At 33.8% G+C, this 19,780-nt stretch overlaps 2 protein-coding genes across 2 annotated transcripts; both read right to left on the reverse strand.

Moving 5' to 3' along the window:
* Positions 1 to 2,348: 2,348 nt before the first annotated feature.
* LOC146899974 (polygalacturonase non-catalytic subunit AroGP2-like) lies at positions 2,349 to 3,893 on the reverse strand. The gene is made up of 2 exons (XM_085731899.1): positions 3,785 to 3,893; positions 2,349 to 3,625 (listed from the first exon to the last, which is right to left on the reverse strand). The coding sequence occupies exons 1-2, from the start codon at positions 3,854 to 3,856 to the stop codon at positions 2,498 to 2,500; spliced, it is 1,200 nt and encodes a 399-aa protein (XP_085588025.1). The 5' UTR covers positions 3,857 to 3,893; the 3' UTR covers positions 2,349 to 2,497.
* A 3,250-nt stretch (positions 3,894 to 7,143) lies between these two features.
* Positions 7,144 to 9,710, reverse strand: LOC146899975 (polygalacturonase non-catalytic subunit AroGP2-like). Its single transcript, XM_085731898.1, has 2 exons — positions 9,547 to 9,710; positions 7,144 to 9,208 (listed from the first exon to the last, which is right to left on the reverse strand). Exons 1-2 carry the CDS (start codon positions 9,604 to 9,606, stop codon positions 7,343 to 7,345), a joined length of 1,926 nt encoding a protein of 641 aa, XP_085588024.1. The 5' UTR covers positions 9,607 to 9,710; the 3' UTR covers positions 7,144 to 7,342.
* Between the last annotated feature and the right edge of the window lie 10,070 nt (positions 9,711 to 19,780).

The raw sequence follows: 19,780 nt of genomic DNA on the forward strand, positions 1-19,780 counted from the left end.
TTGTCGGTTATTTATTTTGATGGCTCTGATTCGTTGCTTATAATCTTAATGGATGAATTCTAACTATTAGATTATTTTACAAAAAAATATATGTATAAAGATGAATTAAGTTTTAAGAAATGATATTTTTAAATTGGGTTTTTCTATCATGTGCAAATTTGCACATGTTAAGAAGTTTAAAGTAGTAACTTTGACTTGAAACTTGTGTTTTTTATAATAAATATGTAACTTTTGAATAAAAATTGTTGATTTTCAATAAAAAAAAAGTTACTACTCTTGGTTACCTTAACATGTGCAATATTGCACATGTTAGACAAACCCTTTTAAATTTGGTTCTTTCGGTTACAGAGAAGGTTATACTCACAACGAGATCTCAAATTCAAATTAGTGTGTTCAACTTAACGATATCAATATTATAAGTTAAAAGTCTTGTGAAATATTTATTAATTTGGTTCTAACAAGTTCTTTTGTGTCAATATTTGGTTGTACTAATGAATCTCAAATATTGATAAAATAATATGTTTAACTTAACCAAATTAAATAAATTTTGTATTGAAAATACTACTTAAATCCTACACCACAACTTTGAGATTTGGGGTTTGCACTTGGATTAATGTGTGTTTTTTAATGTGTATTTGTATTTGGTTTGGGGTTTGCATTTGGATTAATGTGTACTTAACTAAGAAAAAAAAAGCAAATTGTTTTTTTTAATTTGGTTCTTTTGGTCATGTAGTGGAAAATACTACTTAAAACCTATACTGCAACGGCAAGGCTTGGGTTTCGCTCTTGGATTGGAAAATATTACTTAAAACCAATACGACAACTGCAAGGTTTGGGGTTCGTTCCTGGATTAATATGTATCCAGCATAATGATATCGACGTTGTTAATTAAATTAAGTTTTAGAAATATTTATTACTCTGGTTCTAATAAATTTGTTTGGTTGAATATTTGGTTTTGATAATTAATCTCAAATATTGATAAATAATTTATTTTAAAATAAATGTTAAAGATATTTTAATATTTATAAGATGTTGAGAGGTTTTGATTTAACTAATTTGAGAGAATTTTCAATATCTACGTAATAGTTTTTTTTTTTGTTTTTTTTATTTCCTATAGACCAAACATGTCTTTTTTTTTTTTCCGTCATAAATTAAATTAGATATTCACTCTTTATTTTTAAGTGATTTTAAAATATGATTACTTATCGGTGAAAATACATGTCTTGCATATGAAGATTTCATGTCCAGTCTCACTATAGTTCCTTTGTAGAGGAGAGGTAAATACAAATATTTCTATAAGTACTATTTTAATTTTAGGTTTTTTTTTTTATAAGCAAGGAGCGAGGACAGGCATTAGGAGACATCGTCGACATCCCAACTAGGTTGGCACCCCGAGACACCGCCATCCTCTGCCGCCTAACTCAAAGAATTTTATTAAAAAAAGGAAAAATAATTACAAAGGAGGGGGGACTAGGCCAAAACCCTCCGAAAGGAACAACTGAAACATAGAAAACAGAAGAAAAAAAAACCCAAACAGACTAAGGAAATCTGTAATTCGGTAAACCGCATTTGTCCCGAAAGAACTCTAACGATATTGCATTAACTCTTGTGATATACGTGAAATCAGGAAATAGTCCCTAATATTAAAAAAACTCAGTTCTTAAAAAAAAAAACACAGATTCTACATAAAATTAGACATAAAGTCTAGAAATGTGATCTAGAGGTCGACTTTTTTCATGATTTTTTTAAGCATGTTTAGGATATTAATATAAGGTATCCCACATAAAATTAAAATTTTCCGACATGGAACATATTAATTATGATTTTTTAAAGTTTCACAATCTCAAAAATCAAAACAATGTAAACCTCAACCAAATCAAACTTTGAGCCGATGTTTTTTTTACAGAGACCGCTATAAAAATACATAGAAAAGATTTGCAAAGTTTTATAGCCCCATGTGCCCGTCTGTCCGTTTTATTGTATTGTATTCCATTATATAGTAATATATATATATATATATATATATATATATATATATATTATCATATACATTAATTCAATTAATTTTTTAATATTTATATTATTTAAAATTATGTAAATTATTCAAAAATTATAACAAAAAAAGTTCAACTAAAATAGAGTTGGTTTTTCAAATTACCTATAATTATGGTATAGATTTGAATTTAAATTTAAAATTAAATAGGAGTTGATTTGATAAGGATAAAATAAGAATAACAAAAAAGTCATCTCAAAATATCTTATTCTCTTTATATATAGTATATATTTTCTTGGACATTCATGAAAATACTATATTGTTGTAACTTGTAGAGCCATATAATACATACTTACATAAATAAGATAAGGTCATTATTAGCAAACAATTTATTTAAATAATACACATTTTTGAGAAAGCATGCCATTTATTTATTTCTTAATAAAAGAAAATAAATGAGTTGCTTGGATTCAGAAACATATTGGCATGGGAGGAGCAGCTTCCTCAATTTGCGGTAGTCCATATCATATCATTCTCAAATATCCAATGGCACACTTCAATCTGACCCGGACCAAACCCAAGAGTCATGAATACACCATGAGTGGGACTCCAAGTAGTTGTATCCAAGTGACAGATCGCAACACCATGATTAATCTTGACCTTAGACTTAGGGTCCAAAAGATTCACTTCATAAATTCGAATATTTGGCACGGAGTGACAGTAGTATAACAAGTAAGGAAACAAACTTTGATGACAAGACACTGACTCCGTAATGTTCCCACCATTTATCTCCCTTACTTGACCGACCATAACATTGTTGTTCGATCCATTTACATTCTCAGTGGACCGAACCGTCACATTGCGACCCAAAATAAAAGTTGCAAAGTCAATCATGTCCTCAAGCGAACCTACACAGCGCTTGATCTCACCTTTACTCGGCGCCCTTTCACACTCACTCAATGAGTCCACTATCATCTTTTCCATAAAGGAATTCTCAGACACCTTGAAAACCTGCTTCATATCGTTCAACTTAGAAGATGCAAAGGGCAATTTGGCTATAATGGAACGGGGCAAAAACGACCTAGACGGTAACTTATCCCTTATATCTGGCATAGGCATAACAGTCCCTTCCTTCAGCATCCTTTCGCGGAAAAACTTACCTGGTTCAACCAAGTTTTTCACCAAACTGGTAACGGAGTTAGTTGAAGAAGCTTTAGTGTAGATGCCGAATGAAAGACCTCTTTTGGCGTAATCTTTGAAGGGGTTAGTAAAACCATAATTGTTGAAGCTAAACTTCTTATCTAAATCAACTCCTTTCCCATATCCTTTGAAAATGGTGCCTTCTAATCCTTTGAAAACGGGTTTATGACTACATTGTGGATTTATGTCCGGGAAGCAGAAGAGGTGCGCGGCATAGCAAAATTCTGGCAACTTTGTGGATAATGTGTTCGCGGCAGCATGCTTTTCAAAAGTTGCAGCATCAGTGGCACTAAGCGGCGACGCCTTGGAGAGGATGAAGGATGGTTTTGGCAAGTTTGTTTTGATCATTCTGTCCCAATACCGAATTACTAACGCCTTTGGAGTGAATGGGTTTTGCCTTTTCTCTTCTGCATGATTTACTGCAAAACCAACCTGCATTGATACAAGGGACTAAAACATTAAGAATTCAAATTTCGAAACATAGTAAAATAAATATATATCTAAGATACACCAATTTTAGTGTAAGGTTAAGATACAATGTAGTATTCACGCATATTAGACAAAATGAAAAACTAAAATATATATGCTTACAGTGAGTGTGGAAAGAAGGATGGTAGTGAAGATAAAGAGGGAGTAAATTATGTGATTGAGCTGTTTGTGCATTTTATTCCTTTCTGGTTGAATTTGATTTTTGTCTATGCTATATCCCAGTGCAAACATGTTTAATATTTTAATTTCAATGTATTATTTTAAAATTTTGATAGAATAATAAAATAGGTCCATCTTTGTAGTGTTACCATGATATTATGGGTCTATGAGTCAGTGAATAACCATCTCATCCGACACAAAAAGGGAAATTGAGTGTGACCGGAAAAAATGAGCAAGAAATGATATGATGAATGATCTAACCTAATTTTCAGATGAGTGAATAATCATCCATTCTATATTTCTTCAATATTTTCTACTGAGATCAAAGTGAGAGAAAAGTGTAGGAGAGTGTTGCAAGTTTCTTTGTTGTTGTATGCAATACTAATTTATAGTATATGTTTTGTATCATTTAATTATTTAAAAAATGTGCATTATTTAGTTTTTGTCTTTCAACCATTTTCAATTTTTGAGTGTGTCCAAAAAAAATTACAACACAAAAGTTTCTCCTATCTGGTCACAAATAACTTTGGCATCCGTGTAGAGACAAGAACATAGCAAAATTGGTGTCATTGTGATAATCAATGCTGAGGATGAAACTTCAATATTCTTTCATGTCATTGCTGCACTTGGATGTTCACATATCTTCATGCAAAATTCAATCTTTCTTTTGATATTAAAAAAATATTATATAATGATTTTTTTTTTCTAACTTGCATGAAGATATTGCTTTTTTAAATAATCTAAAGCATTAATGAGTAACTAATGGAAACAAATAATGTCCAAAAAATATTCAATCGATGGCAAGTAACCGTAAACGGTTTCTAAATTGAGGGAGCAAGCAATCAAACACACCATCGCTGTGGACCTAAAATGATCAGCTATGACATGCTTAGAATTTTGAAGTTTTATAAGGTAGTTAAAATAAACTCGTAAATCCACCAAAAATAAAAAATAAAAAATAAAAAAATAAACTCGTAAATTGCAATTGTGTCCCAAATATAAATCATAGATGTGGGTATATATCAAGGTGCTAAATTGTTTTAAAAAATAATCTAGGTGTTAAATTGGAAAGGAACACAATAGCATTGACATGTATAAGAAGGAAGGTGATAGAATATCATTGATTTCACAAAAATAAATGAGATTTTGATCAGACATAAAACATGTTATAATACTTCATCATCAATGTTTAGCTCATTCAACTAATTTTTTTTTTTTTTTTGGAGATGGACTCATTCAACTAATATGGTAGTTGTGAAGACATGTTATGCTGACATATGTAAAATAAAAAAAAAAATCACATTCTGGGCATAGTATAGTATGATGACTATATATAGTGTGACACTATTGAATAGTGGGGTAGATAAAACCCGACATTCGTCTGAAATTGCTAAAATCGAGTGCAAAAAGGGTAAAACAAGTGGGTTCAATTGGGTTGTCGGGTTAGTCTTTTAATTTCGGTTATCTTTGGTCGGGCTCGTATGTCCATAATGGATCCATGGCAAACCATAACCAACCAAAATCTACAACTTTTTAGAACAAAGTTACAATTACAAGAAACAATGTTTAATTTTTTTCTTAGGTCTTGTAAAATGGAGGGGGAAAGGAAATTACAGTACAACATTATGAAAAAGTGGAAATAATATTTGGTTTTATAATTAATTTTTCAACTTCTTTTCTATTATCTTCAGCTTGTTGCATACCCTTTGTAGCCTTCGTCAATTTCCTCTCTAAATTTGTTGTCGCTCTCAATCTTGCCAAGCTCGACCAACATTTGGCCTCATGCAAAACATCAGTTACACTTTTTCATAATAGAATGATGTAACTCATGCAAAACATCAGTTACACTTTTTCATAATAGAATGATGCAAAACATCAACATTTGTCGCTCTCTAAATTTCCTGATCTTCTCAATCCTGATAAGGATATGCATTTTACTTTTATTTGTTGATGTTTTCAAGATCTGGGAAAAAAAAAATCTTCTTACTGGGTTTGTTTGATTTTGATTTTGATTTTTGTACTAAGAACTTCATTCTATTATCTGAATTAATAAAAAAATTTGCGACCTAAAATGGGTAAATCGAACCAACCGAACTGAAAGACAAGCCCGAATCAAAAACTGTAATATGTTTAAACCGATTCTCCCACGATCGAAATTGGGCCTTAAAGTAGCATCCGTTGTTTTGGCCGGATTGGGGATAGCATCCGAACCCGCCCGAGTGTCCACCCATGTAATGAATAGTTCAACCGTAATCCAACTGTGTTGAATCATTGATAATTCAAATAATATATTTAAAATTATACATTAAATAAAAAGATTAAGGGAAATGCTAACAAGTGCCCTAAGGGCACTTGTTAAGAAGACCAAAGAAGAAATTTTGTCTTGGAAATGGTGCATTCAATGCATGGAAACTTTAAAAAGTATCTTTTTCTACTTTAAATTTATCAATTATTTCTATTTTTGCATCCTTAACAAGTGCCCTAAGGGCACTTGTTAGCAAGACCCAAAGATTAATTGGACAGTTGGTCCCTTTGTTAATTTTTGTATTTCATTTTGGTTGCATAACGTCTAAATTGTTCATTTTGGTCTTTCAAATATGTTTATGTCAATCAATTTGATCCCTTTCGATTGACTTTAACTCCAAATGTCTAAGGTAGACCAATACTGTAGATGGTCCACCATAGACCTTATTAATTATGTTAATTTTAACTCTTTGATCTTTTTATCATAAAGGGGATAGTTGGATAATGGAAGTCCATTGTATCTTAGGTTGTACTAGCTATATTTTGTTTTTCATTTCTTCATCTTCTTTCTTCCACTTCTTCCTCCTCTTTATATCGTCTTCATCATCAACCTTCATAAAAAATCTAGAAAAAAAAAAATTTTATTCATTCCCAATCAGACCCAAATTTTAGATCAAGATGAATTTCCTATTTCTTTGCTCAGTTTCCCTATTCATACTCTAAAGGTACTCGAATTGATCAATTAAATTTGAAAATGGGGACCGAGGAAAATTTTCTTTTTATGGCGCAAATGAGGCAAATAGTGGAAACAACCGGTCAAAAAGGCCAAAAGGATCATAAAGTGCTCCAATTTTTATCAAAATATGCTTCACAAGTAGAATTTAGTTTTAAAGTTGTTATAAGACAAGTTCTAGAGAGCAATAGTCATTGAGAATTATTCACTCAAAATAAGGAAAGTCACATGTAACACACTTGCATAAGAGAAAGTTATAGTGTGTGTTTGGAAGTTTGACGAAATGATGATGATACCATGTGATTTTGTTGAAGTGAAAAAAATGTAATCAAAATTAGAGTGACACATTATATTTATGCCTGACTCACATTCAATCCAAACATGCACACATTAAGTTGATAAATAATACATAATACATTTTCTTCAAATGGAAAAACCATTTATTTCCAAACATAGGAACGAAAAACTAGCTACTTGACATGATATAGAAATAAAAACATATACTTCCGAGTGGAGATGCTACTTTAGTCAGCAGAGCTCCATGTCATATCATTCTCAAAGATCCAATGACACACTTCAATCTGACCAGGGGCAGACCCAAGAGCCATGAATGCACCATGGGTGGAGCTCCAAGCAGTTGTATCTAAGTGGCAAATAGCAACACCATGATTAATCTTTACCTTAGAAACTGGATCCAAAAGATCCGCTTCATAGACATGAACATTTGGAACCGAGTGACAGTAGTACAACAAATAAGGAAACAAACTCTGGTGACATGACACAGATTCAGTAACTTTTCCACCATTTATCCCCTTAACTTTACCCACCATGACATCCTTGCCCGCACCATTTACATTCTCAGTGGACCGAACAGTAACACTGTGACCCAAAACAGAAGTTGCAAAGTCAATCATATCCTCAAGCGAACCAACACAACGCTTCGTCTCACCCACACTCGGCGCCCTCTCGCACTCACTCAACGCATCCACCATCATCTTGTTCATCGAGGAATTCTCAGACACCTTAAAAACCTGCTTCATCTCATTCAACTTAGAAGACGCAAACGGCAATTTGGTCAAAATGGAACGAGGCAAAAACGACCTTGGCGGTAATTTGTCCCTTATATCCGGCATAGGCATAACCGTCCCTTCCCTCAACATCTTCTCCCGGAAAAACTTACCAGGTTGAACCAAGTTTTTGACCAAACTACCACTATCACTAAGAGAGTTAGTTGAAGCAGTAGTTTTATTATAACTAGCAAAAGAAATACCTTTCTTGTCATAATCCTTAAACGTGTTATTATTACCATTGTAAACTTTGAACGAAACCTTATGATCTAAATCAGCACCTTTAGCATAGCCTTTGAAAGTTTCACTTCCTGGAGATTTTGGATAATCTGGATTAAGACCATAGTTATTGAAACCCACCTTGACCCCGAGCTGCGAACTCTCACCATATGAAGTGAAAGAATCATCACCAGAACCAGCTCCATCTCGGTAATTCGTGAATTTCTCTTGAGCAGCAAAACTTCCTTTACCATAGTTCTTGAAAGTATTCTCAGGTTTATTCAAGTTCTTACTATAGCTTACGAAAGCATCTACAGCGCTTGAACCTTTTTCTGAATATCCAGAGAAATCAGATTTGAAGACGTTAGCATTTTTCGCATACTGAGTGAAACCATTAACGGCGTGAATAGAGTCTTTGCCGTAACTTGCGAAACTCTGGTTACCAGAGTTACCGCCATCGCTGTAGCTTACGAACGATTGTTCTCTTCCGCGCACGGAGGCTGTGTAGGTGGTGAATTTTAGGTTAGGAATGTTGCTTTCTTCAGAGTAGGCTTTGAATTCACCGGATCCACCCTGGGAGTTAATGCCGTAGCTGTTGAAGGTTTGCACACCCTCATTGTTGTTTAAGGCGTAGTTTTTGAAACTGTCAATGTGGCCGGTGGAGATTTTGCTGTATCTTGCGAATTCGTTGTGTTTTTCGTTGTATAAACCGTTGGAGTAATTCTTGAACGCGTCGATTCCATTGAGTTTGTGAGTTCCATAAGTGGTGAAATTCTCTCCGAGGCTGTAGAAGGTGAAATTTTGGTCAGTTTCGTAGACAGCGAAATGCGAGGGGTCGAAAGGATGTTGTTTTGTGAGTTCCGGGAAGCAGAAGAGGTGGGCGGCGGAGCAGAACTCCGGCAGCTTTGTGGAGAGTGTGTTGGCGGCCGCGTGTTTCGCGAATGTCGCGGCTTCGGTGGCGCTGAGGGGTGAGGCCTTAGAGAGGATGAAAGATGGTTTTGGTAAGTTGTTTTTTATCACTCTATCCCAATAACGAATTGCAAAAGCTTTTGGAGTGAATGGGTTTTGGTTCTTCTCTTTTTCATGATTTATTGCTAAACCAACCTGCATTATTCATAAACATAAAAAATTAGAATAATAATAAAAGACACATCATGTTTAGTTTAAGACACTAAGATTTGTAGTCTATAAAAAGTACAGACACTTCTTGAATTAGGCATGTTCCGGTGTCGGACACTTATCGTGTCCGACATTGACACGACACCGATACTTGTAATTATACTGAATTATGTGATTTTTTCAAATTATTAGCTGTGTCGGCGTGTCAGTGTCCGTGTCGTGTCCGGTGTCCATGACTGTATCCGTGCTTCATAGGGTGTAGTATTCATGCAACAATTAATTATTGGATAACAAAATAGTGATGAAATGAAAGAAAAACTTACAGTGAGTATGGAGAGAAGGATGAAGAGGGTTTGAACAGTGTGACTAAGTTGTTTCTGCATTTTCTTCAATGAATTATGTGAATATTATGTTATATTTCTTCAATGGTTTCTATAGAGATAACATTTAGAAAGAGTGAAGGAAGGGATAAGGTGGAAAGTGTAGTGAGTTTCTGTGTTGTAGTAAGCAATAATTTATAGAATTATAGAAGCTTGTACTGTTTTTTTTTTTCAAAAAAAAGTAAGTTGTGTTGTAACCAAGATTTTTGATAGATCTTGTCACGAATAATTTTAGCATTAGCATCCAATGTTTATGATAATGTTTTGCTATTTTGGGTTAATTTGTACGAACACTTTGCAGAGTATTGATTTGGCAAATAACCAAAATGCGAGGTTTTGGGTTTACAAATTTGAGATTTAGAAACTAAGGCAAGAAATCAATTTACGTAAATGAAAGTAGTGGTTTTTTAATCTCAAGTATTATTAACTATTAAAAGAGAATGGAGACAAATAAGCACAGTAAATACGCAATGAACAAATTGTGGCTTATATGCAATCAAGTCCCACACGACTGTGCACTGAATAATGACTTGCAATGGCACGTTTATTGGATGGTGAAATTAGAGTATTGAAGTTTTATAGGGTATTTAAAAAAAACATGTTGATTACAATTATGTCCTGTATATAGATTTAGATATATATCTAAGCATGTGTTTGTCCTAGCGGGTAGTTTGGACGCAACCATATGTTGAGTGAGATGCTTGAATGTCTAGCTTCAAACAAATCACAATAAAAAGAGCTTTCGGACGCGAGAAATAAGGTTTGGACGCGGAATCAATGTGTTAAAGACGTGCTGACATAGTTTGACGAGTATACAATTTCAAATTGTGGGACATACATTAATTAATTATTTTTCTTTTTCTATATTTTCTCAAATATGAGTGTGCACAAATATAGTTTATAAATCGTTGCGATTAACCAAATATTCTCCATATGAAAGGGGCCATTTAACCTTGGGGTTTTTTTTAGGCATCTTAAAATTAACAACTCTAGTCAAAATACTCCATATAACATGACATTCTTGTTGACACGCCACAATGTCGTTAGACACGACACATCACTTCAAACCGATCAATTTGAGGGAGGGAGCGATTTGAATGACATTAGACAATTATTTGACAAACACGTACGATTTCAAAACCTAAAATGGTGGCTTACTCAATTGTTGTAAGGTGCCAACCAGCCAAATATCAAGCATGGGACTGATACTTCAATATTTTTTAGGACATTCACTTTGATAAATCTTACATTGAACAAATAATAATAATGTCCCAAGTAGCAGCTCAGTGGGGAGGTGAGAGACATTGAATGAGTACTAGTAATTAGAAGATTCAGAATTTAAAACTAAGTAAACTAACATAACATAATCCATTAACTTATTAACAATAATAACATTTATTTATCCAAAATTGGGTTTTTCATGATGAACATTAACTCAGAAAAGAATGGAAACAAATAATGTACACAAACACTCAATGTCTCTATGAACCACATGGTGTCTTAACAGCAATCAATCCCCACACCACTGTGCACTGAAAATGACTTGCAATGATACATTTATTGGATGGTGAAATTAGAGTATTAAAGTTTTACAGGTTTGTTGAAAAAAATATTTAAATTACAATTGTGTCCTGTATATAGATGTGGGTACATATCTAAATTGTGTTAAGCATGCCGACACAGTTTGATGAGTATACATAATAGTTTGAAAATTATGTTGGAAAGGAAATGGCATTTTACAGATATAGTATATATTTATATATCCGAAGAGTAATGATATTTGTACAATTATTTGTTCACAATTTTTGTGACAATTTTTATTTATTGGTCAAAAACAATTAAGAGATAAAAAGGAAGAGAGAGACTAAGTACATAACGTGAGTATGAAAAAAAAATTGTTCAAAAGCTATCACAAAGTAATTGTTCAAATATCATTTCTCATGTGTGAAATGTAGGATTACTATACAAAATTAAAAATAGGTGTACAATTAACTTGTGTATCTTTAATGCAAGTAAGCAATTTAATTCGTTAAAAATAAAGTGTTAAAAGAGAACTTTTGAGAGTTTATCACTTTTGGTAGAATCTAAAATGATTATTTTCCTATACTTAAGAGTAACTCTAAAGGATCACTCTTTTGCAACACTTGCCAAATATTCCACTAATATTTTCCAATTTTCAATGTTTGATAGACACTTTTTTTTAACCCTACCACTCACATACCACCCTACTTTGCCATTATTTTGTTATCTCTTCCCTTTTTCCTCTTTCCCTTTACTTTCTCTCTTCTCTGACATACTCTCTCTCTCTCTCTCTCTCTCTCTCTCTCTCGGCTACAGCTCTAGTCGCCGTTTCTCTCTCACTGGTGACTCTCTCCCCTACTTCTTATCCGTTTCACTTTGTCTTTAGCCAGAAAACATATTTGGATCCGGCGAAGCCATGACCAGATCTGGAGAACCATGCTGGATGTGAGAAAAGACGGTGAGATCTGAGATCAATGGAAGTGAGAACACGACGACGAGATCATAGATCGACGACCAGATCTGCAGGACACGCCGAATGTGAAGGAGGTGAGGACGATAATGGAGATGATGAGATCTGAGATGGTGACGGCGGCGACAGAGGTGATGAGATTATGATAGTGACTGTTGCGACGATGTTGTTGTTGGTGGAGTGTTGTGAACAGGAAGGAGAGTGGTGGTATTAATGAAGGAGGTGAGGACGATGGTGGTGAGATCTGAGATGATGGTGGTGACATTGGTGGGTTATGTGTTTTTATGGGTGTGGTCGCCATCGCCATTTTTGGGCGCGGTTTCTATGTTTTCCGACGTGTTCACCGGTTTCTGAGGGTGATGACGACAACTATGGTTGTGGTGACGAGGGCGACAATGGTGGCTGGTGACCGGTGGTGATAGTGTTAAGGAAGATAGTATGGGTTGGACAAAATTATCCATTTTTTTTAATGAACAAAATTGCCAATGCCTCATGAAGGTGTATATATTATTGATGGTATGTCACATGTGGTGGTCAATATATCAATGCTTTTCTCCGATAGAAGTGTCATTGTGCAACAACCATTTTAGTCAAGGTTTTACAACTCGAGAGTTTACCTCAACTCGTTTTGCCTAGGTAAACTCGACTCGTAAACTCGTACGAGTTTACCTAAAATTAAAATTAAATAAAATTTATTATTTACATGACATATGTAAACTAATATAATATTGTAAATAGTCCAATAGTGCAAAATATGACTAAATTATAAAGGTTTTCAACCGCCATAATAAAACATTATGTTCAACTAAACATCAAAATACAAAATAAACTTGCAAAATCATAAGTCTCTTAAGTCTTAACCATCCAAAAAGGCAAGTTTCACAAGTTTTTAAAGTTGTTAATAAAACTATAAAAAAAAAATTAGACTTACATTCCGATTTTACTCAAATTTACCCGAGTTTACCCGATTTTACCCGAGTTTACCGAGTTTGACCGAGTTAACTCGAGTCAAACTTGTCAAACATTCCGATTTTACCAGAAATCGAGTTTACCTCCGAGTTGACACGATTTTCGTACTTAAAAACATAAAATCGGTAAACTCGGCGAGTTAACACTCGATTTGTGGAACATTGATTTTAGTATCTCTATATGTGAGATTTTGTCACTAAAATCTTTTTATGTATCAAAATTATAAACACACTCTCATACATATTTATTTTTATTTTTTTTAATTTTATGAACTAAATTGACTATGAAAAACACATCCAAATCTAAACTATCTAACTAAAAACGAGAAAGTCTTTCATGGACACAACCCCAAATAAATATTATTTGGACACACTCACATAAAACTAACAAAACTAAATAAAAAGTATTTAGTCACATCAATTGATTTTTTAAGGAAAAAATCAATTGATGTTCTTTTAATTTTTCTTGGTTTTGTGTGTGCGCCAACATATTTTTATTTGGGTTTGTACCCAACCAAGTGCGCCTCACTAAAAACACATTGACCAAAATAACTAAAATGTTTTTGTAATTTTGATAAAATTAAATATTACTGTAACAACCCCTTCACAAATTTAGTATTTACCCTTTAAAACATGGTAGTTGAATCTTTCAAAAAAAAACATGGTAGTTGAACAAATTGTCGTTCAAATATTTACGGATTACAAGCTTAGACACAACTTTCTTTAGATATCGTGAAGATAGTTGTCGATCATTCAAACTCAATCAACACATACGAGATAATGGAAACAAATAATGAATCAAATGGTGGCCTCTAAGCTCATGGAGCAATCAAGTCCCACATCTCTGTGCACTGAAAGTGGCCTGCAATGATGGTTAATTTGAAAGTAAAATTAGAATATTTAAGTCTGCTATGTGTTACCAATTTTACCATTAAACTTTTTGAAAATTATATTTAAGTCTATTATAATGTACTTCATTTTGTCTTCATTTTTCTTTCTCTATTGTTTTTTACAAAATGAAGAAAGAAAAATTAGATTGTCACAAAAGTTGTCAATCAAATGGTTGTTTAAATATCATTACTCAAACTTTCTTACTCAGAAGTGACGTGAGCTGAGAATCGGGAACTATCACATTAAAGTATTCCATAGTTGAAGGATTATAATAATTTCATCTACCAAGGAAGTGTTTATATTAGGCAAGCTCATACCTACTTGTGAATTTGGGATTTCCTCAGAACAAGACAACCAAGCTTCACGGTGCAGGGTGTCTTCATGATCAAAAATCAACATATAATGCTCTTGATCAAAGTATATGGGGTTTTAATATGAGGAATTACAACATCATTGGAAGCCAACACCAGTTTTTTAGTATAAGGTTGCATATCAACAATCTCATTATAAGGAAGCAGAACATTAGGAACGTTGGAATACTCCATTAATATAAGCAATTAGCAACATTAGCAACATCATGGTATCCTTCTAAATTTTATCATTGTCCTTAGATGCTCCATTAATATGAGCAATTTTAGCTTGATGATGCCTATCAACAATCTCTTTCATAGGGTGCAAAACTTCAGTAACAAGGTTAACATTGATAGAATTTCCCTCTCTCAAATAACACATTAGCAACATAAGGGTGTCCTTCTATATGTTTATCCTTATTCTTAGTTGTCCAATCAACAAGAGCACTTTTAGCAGGATTCCTACAAATAGTTTCATTCAAGGGTCTTGCTAACGAGTGCCCTAAGGGCACTCTTTAAGGTTTCCTAATTAAGAAATTATTCTTTGAAAAAGTTTGAAACTTCAATTTCCAATGCACTGAATGCACAATTTTTCATAAAAATTTACTATATAAAGTCCTTAAAGAGTGCCCTTAGGGCACTCGTTAGCATTTCCCTTCATTCAAAGGAAGCAAAACATCAGGAATGAGGCTAACATTGTTTGAATTCTCCCCTTTCTCAACAAACACATTAACAAAAGGAGAGTGTTATACCAAATCTTTATCCTTGTTCTTAAAATTGTCCTTAGTTTTAAGAAGACTAGAATCCTTTGTGGAATTGTTGAGTTTTTCTCCTTTCTTTATGCAAAGTTGTATAGAATGGCCAATTAGCTTGCAATTTGAAATTTTGAACAATAAAGAGGTTGTTTTTCACATGTGACCTCTGCATAAAATGCAAAGCCATCTCGCTCGACAAAAATGTTGTTGAATATTCTACATAAGTCCAAATCCACAAGAATTCTGCCATAATAACCAAACACCCTCTTTTTAGTGTATTCATCTAGTGCTAATGGAGTAGCTATTCCTGCGATAATTTCAAATGGAATTAGGGGTCTCCAATACGTTTGGGGTAGATCTAAAAGTCTAACCTATACTTGAGCATTAGTTTTCTTTTGACTGTGAGGGTTAAAATCCTTTTACCTATTCATAAATCTCAAGAGAACCGGTTTTAATTATTGATAGTGCCAATGGACCAAACCCTACACATATCTTTTGTAAGAACGAGAAGGGAATTGGCTTTTGTGAATATCACAAGGCGTTTGAAACATCTTTTGCTGAAGATTTCATAGTTTAAGGAATGGATTCTCACGCGGCTGTCTCTGGTGGTGTCAAAAACGTCCTCATTGCAAATTCATCAAATTGAGAAGTAGAGAAACTGATACAGAGAAGTGGACAAAGAGAAGAGAACCCTGAATAGAGAACTAACCCATCAGAAATTGGTGATAACAATAGAGTGCAGCGAAGCAGTTTGGTTCAAAAAGAGGAGATGGTAAATGGTTGGAGGTGAGACGAGACGAGACGCGTTTATGCTGCTGATTTCAACATACCAGGAGGTGAGAGTTTTTTGAAAAACTACAGTAATTATATGGATAATGCTTCACAAGAAAATGCCCGGAATATGGGGAGAGGAGGAAATAGATCATCAGGTGGGAGATCAGAATTGCCCCAATACTATGATGATTAGTTTTGAGTATCGTCTCTGTGATGTGGTTGCCTTATGCACTTGGTTTCTCATATTTTGTATACTGGTTAGTTAGTTTTTTTTGCTGCTGTTAGAAGAGGTAAGAATATTAATGCAGTGGATGTGGTGTCTGTCCCTTTGATTGTTTGCTGAGATAACAGGTGGAAGTTGAGTTGGCAGCAATTTTGGTTTTCTGTTAATGTTGACTGGCCTGCTTTTTCGTGTTTCCGGTTGCTGTCATCACCTTCTGTTCTGTCCGGTTCAGGTGTGCTGGAAGGTTCCTTTTGCAGGATGTGTTTTGTTACTGCAACTTGTTACTGCTGTTTGGAGGTTTCGTCCTATTTGAGGTTGCTGATGTGCCTTTTTTTGCTGCTGCATAGCATTCCTTGTGCTTCGGTTGTTCTTTCCATCTGTGGCTCGTGAGTGTAACAGGTTGTGAGGCAGGGGTATTCTTTTGGTGGCGGTACCTTTGGTTGTCTAGGTACCTTGCTGGGTGTGGTCTTTCTTTTGTGGCACCCTGGTGTATACCTCAGCCTCATGATTATGTGTTTAGGAATGTGGCATCTGTTGGAGTTTTTGTCTCTTGTGTTCCTTTTTCCGTGAGTTATGTAGTTGCTGTTAGAAGAAGTAAGAATAGAGTAGCTCATGGCCTTGCTGGCAATGTAGGAACTAATTTGTGGTGGGGAAATGTCCCTGAACCTGTAGCATCTATCTTTTGTATTGACTTTACTTCTATGAATGAATGAGATGTTTTATTGGCAATTTATTTTTTTACTAAATTATTTTATTAATTTTAGTTCATTAATAATAAATAATACAGTGGGAATTGCTTTCCAATTTTTTATTTAAAAAGAGAAGTGTATTACTGGCGGATTTTAGAATTTTGCTTTAATTGTCACTTGGTTACTGGCGGATTTATTTTGATTACTGGCGGATTTATTGGCCAGTACTTTTGGTTGAATTTCTTGATTGACGGTACTGACGGATTTTTCTGTCAGTACTTACTGGCAGATTCTTCCGCCAATAATTACTGAAGGAAAAATCCGTCAATAATGCTTTGTCAGATCACCCACTACATTACTGAGGGAAAATTCCGCCAGTAACATTTATGACGCTCATATTACTGACAGACTTGAATCCGCCAGTAATGCATATTACTGATGGATTTTTTAGCAATACTGAGGGATTATTTCCACCAGTAAAAACCAAATTTCTTGTAGTGTGATAGCGCTGCAAGGATAATTTGCAATGCAAGCTATATGTGTTCGTGTGAGAGAAATGAGAATTAAGAGAAAAGAAGAGAAAGTACTTGTTGATTGTAAACTTCTAATTCACAAGCTATGTACTTTACTTGTTCTACAAGTAATTATTCAAAAATAACTAGCTTGCACAAAAATAGCTAACTACCTTAACAATTCAGTTTTAACTACTTCTAATCTAAACTAACTTGAGGTTATCTCAACTAACTTTAATTAAAAACCAACACCCTCCCTTAATTCAAGTTCTTTAGCTTCACCATTCCAATCATGCTTCTTAACTTGACAAATCTGTCAATCTTCAGAGCTTTTGTAAACACATCAACCAGATGAGTCTCTTGTCTATAATTTTGACAGGGCGCCTTATTTTCACATTTGGATTTTGAGTGAACTCGGTGTCAAAGAATCATGGACTAAACTCTTCGTAGTTGGACTTGTTCTCTTGTCTGTCCTATCTCAATAGGGAACAAGAGCAGTATAGTCTTCAGGGAAGAAGATTCTGAGCTAGGCTGGTATGATTTAAGTACCCAAAGGATTGAGAAAATTGGAGTTAAATTCGTTCACACTTTGAAATTTATAAGGAAAATCTTCTACATTTTGGAGCAATGAATAATTAATTCTTTTTGTAGTCTAATCTCTAAGTTTTCAGCTAGCAATTCAGGAACATTGTTGTTAGATTTAGAAATTTTATATCAAGATGAATGTTATGAAGTTATTTAGAACTTTAGTTTTGTATGTGGGAAGCTGAACATGAGACGGATTCCAGGGTTCTATACTCCATAACACTATGTGAATTTGTTATTTGACATTTATTTGTATGGATAAGTGAGACATATAGCCTACTAGATCTTGGTAGGAAGTAAAACCTAATTGATTGATATAAATTGTCTATCTATTTACTCTACTCTATTTATGTATTCATATGGTTACATTGACATGAGATTGAGGAGGATGTGGAAAAGCTTAAGGCCTTGTATAAAGACTGCCATGTTGCTTTAATTAGTTTTAAGCCATAAAAGTATATTGTGCTTAGAGTGTGCCACATGATCAGTACATGTGAATTGGGTTGTTAGAATTCAGTTATGGAATTGTTTTGTTGCTTCACAATGATGATTCTCCGCATCATATGCCTTCCGTCAGCACCAAAGGTATGGTGTTGTTTTGTTGCTTCATGCGTGGTTAGGTCTATTTTTTGTTCTAGACGGCCTTGACATTGTTAGTTGTGTTACTATTTTGGTGATACACAGATTTGACTTGATTATATCTACAAAATTGAAGTATATCATGTGGAAAATTGGGAGGAAATACTGTGTAGCATGACTTCTTATTATCAATTAGGCACTCATATTGTAGGGTTGAATTAGTTAACAAGAATCGTCTTTAACACTTGAACATGCTACCTGGTGTTTTATTTTGTTGCTGATGTATAATCTTCTGGTTTATGATACTGCCTAGTAGGAAATATAAATGCAGAAATTGAAAATTTTGAAGGCAGGTATCAATGTACTATAGTTTGGAAACATCTTCACATATTGGGATTGGTGAATCCAATTTCTGATGTTAAATATTTCTCTGGCTTTGTTCTTTAATCATGTTTTGAGGTTGGTCTTTGTGAGCAAAACATATTCGTAATAGTCATAATATTGATCATCGCGAGTTTATCCAACCCTACCGTCAAACCATATGAGACTAATTGCAATAATAGACATAACTGATCATCACTTGTAATAGAAAGCAATCATCAGAATTAAAATAGAGCAACGACTAGTAATATTTGAATCATAGGTTTCACGGGGATATAATATATCGTAAACGAAACACAAACAGAGATCATGGTATCTTTCGATGGAAGGAAAGCTTCAATGATTGTTTAATCTTCTAAATTTGAGATATTGAAGAATGTACACAGATTGATTTTTCTTATTTATATTTGAGTGAAAATTTTGAATTATTGATGAATGTATGATAACGTGTAAGTATATGTGTTGTGTATACATTATTTTAAATATTATTTTAATATGATGTAAACTCGTATGAGTCTAAAAATCAAGTTTATGAGTCATTTCAGACCGTTAAAACGAGTTTGCTTGAACTCTCGAGTTGGATAATCTTTCTCATGAGATCAACTATTAATGTGATTGAGCTCCAAGTTTCTCCCTTATATGAAGAGACAAATTAAAGTCCCCAAACAACAACTAACTCTTATTAGGACCAATTTTTGAAAAGCTTATAGATTAAGTTGCATGTGTAGAGCTTTTTAATTCTATTCAGAGAATAATCTTCCAGATTACCTTATATGCTTCTGCCACGCCACTGTTTTTGATTGTCATCATTAAAAATGATTAAATCAATAAAATTGGAGTTGAAACCAATTATTTTCAGATTAATGGAAGATTTTCACATGCAGTCTAAGTCTCCTCCTACTTCTTAATCTTTGACCAGCTTCTTAATCTTGTTATTCATGTTGTTGTATACTATTCTGATTTATATCTTAAAGGAGAA

The sequence above is a fragment of the Medicago sativa genome, chromosome 8 (genome assembly GCF_051527215.1).
Source record: "Medicago sativa cultivar Bolivia chromosome 8, Bolivia_mono, whole genome shotgun sequence".
Taxonomy (NCBI): Eukaryota; Viridiplantae; Streptophyta; class Magnoliopsida; order Fabales; family Fabaceae; genus Medicago; species Medicago sativa.